We start from the raw sequence: 8,205 nt of genomic DNA on the forward strand, positions 1-8,205 counted from the left end.
AATTTAATTGAAATTTAAATTAATTGAATTAAAACTATTTTTATTCAGTCCTTTTTAATCTTTTTTTTTCAATGGAACTTGTTTTTTAATATCTCTCTTAAAGCCGGTTATTTAATAATAGTTTAAAATTAGATCGAAGTTGAAACTATGTGCACATGTGTTCTGCGCAAAGTTTAAACTTCGATCTAACAATAAGTTTAAACTATTATTGAAAAACTGGCCCTTAATGTCTCTCTCGATTTGACATATCTTTTTTATTTATAATCAATACAATAACCATTTTCTTTATAGAATTCTAATTTGTAATCGTTAATTATACTACTGTTTTGTTACTAATATTGTTCCTATTATTAATATAACTTTATTAATTGAGCTTAGATTGGACCTTTTATACTACTAGAACGTTTAAATGCTCAAGAATATCTCAATTTCTTGCGAAATGATCTGCCAGATTTATTAATTCCGGCAGAGAATAATTCGGAAGATGTAGCATTAACTAGACGAGCTATGATATTCATGCATGATGGCGCACCTGTCCATTCTGCACGTAAGAAATTTTTACTATATAAATGTTTATTGCATACAGTTTAGAAGAATCTATCAAAATTAGTTAAGATTGCTATCTCAGATTCAATATTATAGTCTACCCTTAAAGGTTAATTTTTATATCGTGCTTCATCAACACTAAAAATTTTAATAACAGTATTTATTACATACATGTGTATTGTGTATAATTTGTTTTCATAAAGAAAGTTTTATTAAATATGTTAAAAGTAAAAACATACACTTTGCACTTAGAAGTTACCATTTAAGTCTAATTATCTATTGAATCACTTTTAGTATTAATATCAATGAATCTTATTCCAAGATATCATCCGCCGTTATCTTAATGAAAATTTTCCACAAGGATGGTTTGGAAAAGGTTCAATAACTCTGTGGCCTGCTCGATCTCCGGACTTCAACCCATGTGATTTTTATCTTTGGAGAGCGATTAAAGAAAAAGTGTTTTTAAATAACAACATCGAAACCGCAGACGAAATGGGAGAATTGGTATTTCACACTGTCCAAAGAATTGAACATCATCATATACAAAAGTTTGCTACGCAAGACGTACAAAAAAGAGCAGAAATATGTATCGAAGTGGGAGGAACTTATTTCGAACAATTTCTTTAATTTTAGTTAAATAATTATTTTGTTAACACATAAGAATTATTTTTATTATGAAAATATTTATTTTTATTATAAATTTATTTTTTATTATAAATTTATATTTATTATAAATTAAATATTTATTTTTAAATCTTTATTTTTATTTTATTATTGTTTACGTGGCGAAGGACTCGATCTCGATGAGATCGTCTCGTGCGGGTGATAGTTGCCGGGATCCACTCAGTATTGAGCGCGAAGCCGATGGGTGTTATCGATCCGGAGATTTTGACATAAGGATCGGTGAAATAAATGACACTGGCGTTATTTTAACCACAAAAGAAAAATTAACTTGTATTTAGTTAATGGATAACAAAATTAATGGTCAATCGCTTTATGCTCGCCCTCGTCTGGCTCCTCGAGCGTTATATAAAGAAAAGTTCTGAGGCCGCTTCTATCAAACGTCGAGGAGAGACTAGACTCTTCGTTGCCGCGCGATCGGAATCGGAAGGATCCTCTCCTCGGTCAATCACGCGAACATGTTATGATCCTTCGTTGTGTCGGGATTTATAATCGATATTTGCTCTCGTGTTGAGCACGTGTCGGTGTCGTGAAGCTTGGCGCGCCAGCAAATTCGGGCGAGTGACACGTTTCGATCCCGTGCTTATAAGTGCTGCTCGAATACGAAAGACTTCGAGAACATTCGAAATTCTCGCTGGAATTCCGAACATACCGCCCGCCTCGGAACGATAGTTTCGAAATAGCTTCGAAAAGTATAAGTAGACGAGTCATATAAGGGGCGCAAGATTCCGCCCGCCATGACGGACTAAATGAATAGGCTTAAACTAACTTAAACTTATAGCTAATTGGCATGACACGTCTTATTTGCCCTTTTCCTCGCTGTTGATCGGTAATACACATAACTTTACAATAGGTCGTCGATATTCGGAGGTAGCGGTCTTAACAGTGACCACTCGAACGAGTCCGTCTGAACCTGCATGACATTCCGTCACCCGACCGAGCTCCCACTTGCAGGGAGGCAGTGTGGGATTTCGCAAGAGAACGAGTTGACCGATCCGCATTTGCGGTTTCATCTTTCGCCATTTCGCTCGCTGTTGCAATGTATTAACATAATCGTGATGCCATAATTTCCAAAACCGCTCGGTCACATGTCGCACGAGTTGCCATCTCGAAAGGCGATTCTCGTCTAGATTGAGTACTGACGGCTCAGGGTTTACGGTAAGCGCGGATCCAACCAAGAAATGTCCGGGAGTCAGACATTCGTAATCGTCTAGCGTATCCGAGAGAGGCGCGATCGGACGTGAATTTAAGCAGGCTTCGATCCTGCAAAGCAGAGTGGAAAACTCCTCGAAAGTTAATAAATGACTGCTTAAGACGCGACGCAAATGAGTTTTGACACTCCGCACGCCCGCCTCCCAGAGTCCGCCAAAGTGTGGCGCGGAGGGAGGGATGAAATTCCACGTCACATTGTCCGATGCGATCGCATTGAGGAAATTTGGATCTCGCAAGGCTGCTCTGTACGCCGAAGTTAATTCTCGGTCGGCTCCGATGAAAGTCGTCCCGTTATCCGAGTACATGCATTGCGGAAGTCCGCGGCGAGCGCAGAATCGTGAAAAGGCGTTTAAGAAAGAGGGGGTTGAGTAATCGGCAACCAACTCTAAATGTATCGCTTTTGTTGCTAGGCAGACGAAAAGCGCAATATAGGCTTTACGCGCGGTAATGTCTCGTCCTGCGGAGGCGCGAATCTGTACGGGACCCGCGTAATCTAACCCGCAATGTAGAAAACTGCGAGTTGCTGACGATATTCGCGGTTCAGGAAGATTTCCCATTAGTTGCGTGGGGATCGCGGCGCGTTCGCGAGTGCACATTTGTGATACATTTGTGAATGACCGACTTGACCAAATTCCGGGCGCGAAGTATCCAAAAGTCGCGACACAGAATATTTAGCGTGAGCTGAGGGCCGGCATGCAATGCTCGCAAGTGAGCCTGACTCACGATAAGCGTGACCAACGGATGAGGCGAGAGAAGTATCGGGTGCCGAAAAGAAAAGGGAAAAGGAGCCCTTTCAATTCGCCCGCCCACGCGCAGAACTCCGTCCTTGTCCAGGAACGGGCTGAGTGACAGAAGCGTACTTTTTGATGAGAGGGGTTTAATTTTGGCTAACGCGTTTATTTCCGTAGGAAACAATTCCGATTGAATTCTTTTTATCCAGAAGACTTTGGCCTCGTTGCAAGTTGAGGCCGACAGAGTAGAACTGTTAGGGGGTGGAAAATTAGGCGAAATGCGCGATGATGACAATGATTGATTTCGGCGACAAGAGCGAATAAATTGGAGGATATAGGCGGTCACGCGAATTAACTTGGGCCACGAGGAATATCGAGACGCGAGATCCCACTCCGGATCCGATTGCGCGCAGTGTAACGCGATGATTTTTTCCTCGAGAGGAGGATCTCCGGGGGGAGTGATGTCGTTTCGCGGCCACTCTTCACTCGTGAGGCGCAGCCAAGGGGGGCCGTGCCACCATAATCTGTTATCGATTATTTCATCGACGAAGAGTCCTCGTGACGCGCAATCCGCAGGGTTATCTTCGATCGAGACGTGATGCCAATTGCAGTGCGGAAGCCGAGCTTGAATTTCCATCACGCGATTAGCCACGAACGTCTTCCATCGCGAGGGGTGTTGCGTCACCCATGCGAGCACAATCGTCGAGTCTGTCCAACAATGGCACGGGAGATTTGCGCAGTCGAGCGAATCGCGCACAAAGTTTGTAAGTCGCGCTAGAAGCAATGCTGCGGATAATTCTAATCGCGGGACGCTGAGCGGTTTTAAAGGCGCGACCTTGGATTTCCCGGCGAGAAGCGTTATAGTTACGTGATCGGTTGATGAAACAACTTTAAGATATATTGCCGCGGCGTACGCGACGTTCGACGCGTCGGCGAATCCGTGTAACTCCGCGTACCTGATATGCGACCCAAAACCGATTCACCGAGGAATTCGTAAATGATCAATCTGAGATAGTCGAGAGTAAATGTCTTTCCATCGGTTTAAAAGGTGCGCGGAGATAGGGTCGTCCCAGCTGAGGGTCTCGCGCCAGAGATTTTGCATGAAAATCTTTGCGGTTATCGTCACCGGCGTAACCCAGCCCAACGGATCATAGAATTTAGCGATTGCGGAGAGAAACGTACGTTTGCTTTCCGGGACGATGTTTGCGAGTGATACTTGGAATTCGAAATTGTCGTTCGCCGGGCTCCACCCGATTCCAAGAATTTTGAGTTGCTCATCCGGAGCGAGTTGCTTGCTGCAAACTAAGCCATGATTGGCGGTGTCGAGATCCTCGAGAAGAGATGACGAATTGCTCGCCCATTTCTTAGCTCGAAACCGCCCCACTTCAAAAGAGAAATCAATTGATCGCGTGCTTGTCGTAGGAGCGTACGGTCGTCCGCTCCGAAAAGCAAATCGTCAACGTAAATATTTTCGCGTAGAATTGGAACCGCGAGTGGAAAGCGATGACCGCCGTCCTCAATTAATTGTTGCAAAACGCGGAGAGCAAGAAACGGTGCGCATACCATTCCATAGGTAACCGTCAACAATGTATAAGCAAGTACTGGTTCGCGAACGGACGGTTTCCAGAGAATTCGCTGATAATCTACGTCACGAGGGTCCAAGCGAATCTGCCGGTACATTTTTGCGATGTCGGCAGCGTAAACGTATTGGTATTTACGCCATCGCAATATTACGGTTGTAATTTCGGTTTGCAATTTTTGGCCCGCGTGCAAATGATCGTTCAAAGATGTGCCGTTGGAAATTTGGCTTGACGCGTTAAACACCACGCGCAGATGCGTGGTAAAGCTGCCGTCCCGAATTACACCGTGATGAGGAATGTAAACTGATTGGTTGAGCTCATCTTGAACTATCGGCGCTGGTTTCATGTGCCCAAGACGTTCATATTCCGAAAGAAAGTCCCGATATTCTTTTGCGAGCGACGGGTTACCTTTTAACCGATGAACTAACGCGTTTAATGATTTTTCGGCACGAAACTTAGAATCGCTGATATCGATCGGAGGGCCCTTCTTAAAGGGGAGACGAACGATGTATCGTCCGTCGGAATCGCGAGAGTGCGTCAAGCGAAAATGCTCTTCACACTGTTTCTCTTGAGGAGTAAGAATGGATTCGCGTGGAAGCTCTTCGACTTCCCAGAATCGACGAAGCTCGTCCTCGAGAGATGGCGAGCCCAGAATATGGTGCATCGAAATGTTAGAGAGATTTGACGATTGTATCGTCGCAGAAGTACGAGCTTCGATCGCGTTTGAATTGATGGGTCCTGAAATGATCCATCCGAGTACGGAGTTCTGCGCGATTGGTCGCCCGATACCTCCCTTGCGAACACCGTCGAGAAGGATGTCGTTGTACAAGTCGGCCCCGATAATAATTTGAATAGCATCGGGGCTTGTCGGATTCGTATCAGCCCACGGTAAATCGGAAAGATGCGAAAGCGACGAGAGATCTGTTTGGTTTTTAGGCGTATATGAAGTTAATTTCCCTAAAATGAGCGCGGTCGTTGTGAACGAAGGGACGAAAGCTTTTCGCGGAGAGATGATTATCTGCGTCGCGTGTCGAAAAGTCCCGGCGTGAATACCGCCGACGGCGGTGACTGAGATCGGCATACGAGTACGCTTCGCGCGCAAAGTCTGCGCTAAGTCCTCCGAAATGAACGTCATTTCGGAGCCTTGGTCGAGCAAGGCTCTTACCACCGCGGTACGACCTGACGGTACGCGTACCGTGATTCGGGCCGTCGCGAGCAAGACCTACGGACGAGATATTGCTTTTGACGAAGCGAATAACGAATTTACCGCGTCCGACGTCGGTTCCTCGGAGGATTTCGATTGAGTCGAAGGCGTAGCTTCGCCGCTTTGAGCACAAGAAGCCGAATCCATGTGAAGAAGCGTATGATGCTTTTTTTGACAGATACGGCACGTATATTTGCTTGAACAATTTTGAACATTGTGATTTTTGCTTAAGCAATTGAAACATCGCTTGTCTTGTTTGATGAAATCGCGACATTGATTCGGATTCTTGCTTGTGAATTGCGGACATACATTGACATAGTGTTTAGATTTACACAACGGGCAGTTAACCGAAGGTTTAACGGACGCTGTCGAGATACTTATTTTTTGCGTGTTTGACTTGGACGCTTTGTCTGATAGAGGAGTGGGGAGCTTACTTTCTTCGAGCGCGCGGATGCGACTATCGAGAAATTTGCTAAATGTTTCGAAGGTTGGAAGGCTATCGCCCTCGCTGAATTTCAAATTCTACGCTTTTCGTGTCACAGGATCGAGCTTTTGCGAGACGATACAAATCAGCATACCATTCCAGAGCTCTTCCGATGTGCGGTTTAAATTTTTCAATGCGGCGACTGAATAATTAACTTTGTCACGAGTAGATTGCAACTCTTGAACGGCCTCTCTTGAAACGATAGGCAAACTTAAGAGAGTCGTAATATGAACGTTAATTAAACGACGTTTGCTCTCGTATCACGTTTTCAACTGCTCCCACGCGACTGAAAAATTGTTTTCAGTTACCGGAAGATTTTTGACACACTCGAGAGCTCGATCCCTTAAGCACGATGTAAGAAAATGCATGCGCGAAAAGTCAGAAAGATCTTTATTATTAATTATGAGAGATGTGAACCGATCTCGGAAAGTCTCCCACTCCTCGAATTTGCCATCGAACGGCGGAAGTGTAATCGGCGGAAGATGTGTAAGAGAAAACGCGGACGTGTCTGCGCGTGTAATTGAATTTAATAAAGACTGATTCGGACTCACAACGGGTTCGAGTTCTTCCAAATGATCCGCCATATAATCGGAAGTGGTGAGAAAAGTCACTTCAGCGGCCTCGTAACGCTTCTCCTTGAAGTAATCCAATGTTTCTTGAGTGGCCTTGGGGATGATGCTCTGACGTGGACGTCTTGAACTTGAGTCCATAACTCCTTCATTGTACTCATGCGGTTGCGAATCTTGGCGGCTGTATAGTTGTTCTTCCCGATTTTTTTGAAATTGTCCAGAGATCGATCCAGGGATCGTAATAGCTGTTGTTGCTTCTCAAGCAATTGCTCCGCCATAATTGTAGAATTGTCGTCTACTCGGTCAATTCAGCTGTAGACACTCGAGTTTCGACAGAAATTCCGTCGTGATGCTGCGGAACTGAGAGCACGGGTTCTGAATAGTCTGTAACTTATGTTTTTCACCCACGCTTCGATCCGGCTCGAAGGACCAAAATGTTTACGCGGCGAAGGGCTCGATCTCGATGAGATCGTCTCGTGCGGGTGATAGTTGCCGGGATCCACTCAGTATTGAGCGCGAAGCCGATGGGTGTTATCGATCCGGAGATTTTGACATAAGGATCGGTGAAATAAATGACACGCGTTACTTCAACCACAAAAGAAAAATTAACTTGTATTTACTTAATGGATAACAAAATTAATGGTCAATCGCTTTATGCTCGCCCTCGTCTGGCTCCTCGAGCGTTATATAAAAAAAAGTTCTGAGGCCGCTTCTATCAAACGTCGAGGAGAGACTAGACTCTTCGTTGCCGCGCGATCGGAATCGGAAGGATCCTCTCCTCGGTCAATCACGCGAACATGTTATGATCCTTCGTTGTGTCGGGATTTATAATCGATATTTGCTCTCGTGTTGAGCACGTGTCGGTGTCGTGAAGCTTGGCGCGCCAGCAAATTCGGGCGCGTGACACGTTTCGATCCCGTGCTTATAAGTGCTGCTCGAATACGAAAGACTTCGAGAACATTCGAAATTCTCGCTGGAATTCCGAACAATTATTATATTTATATTATTATTTACTTTTCATTTTATTATTATAAATATGTTTAATTTTATTATAATTTATATTATTATTTATTTTTATTTTATTATTATACAAATGTTTATAATTATTATTTTATTGCATAGTTTAATAGAATCTATCGAAATTGTGAAGATCGCTATCTCAGTTTCAATACTGTATTCTACTCTCAGGGCTTAATTT

At 44.0% G+C, this 8,205-nt stretch overlaps 1 protein-coding gene across 1 annotated transcript; it reads right to left on the reverse strand.

Moving 5' to 3' along the window:
* Positions 1-2,027: 2,027 nt before the first annotated feature.
* LOC145933759 (uncharacterized) lies at positions 2,028-7,148 on the reverse strand. Its single transcript, XM_083033750.1, has 5 exons — positions 6,990-7,148; positions 6,018-6,119; positions 4,601-5,972; positions 4,154-4,553; positions 2,028-2,490 (listed from the first exon to the last, which is right to left on the reverse strand). The coding sequence occupies exons 1-5, from the start codon at positions 7,146-7,148 to the stop codon at positions 2,028-2,030; spliced, it is 2,496 nt and encodes an 831-aa protein (XP_082889876.1).
* Between the last annotated feature and the right edge of the window lie 1,057 nt (positions 7,149-8,205).

Source organism: Prenolepis imparis, unplaced genomic scaffold, assembly GCF_030444845.1.
Source record: "Prenolepis imparis isolate NDT839.2.m4 unplaced genomic scaffold, iyPreImpa1.0 SCAF_3, whole genome shotgun sequence".
Taxonomy (NCBI): Eukaryota; Metazoa; Arthropoda; class Insecta; order Hymenoptera; family Formicidae; genus Prenolepis; species Prenolepis imparis.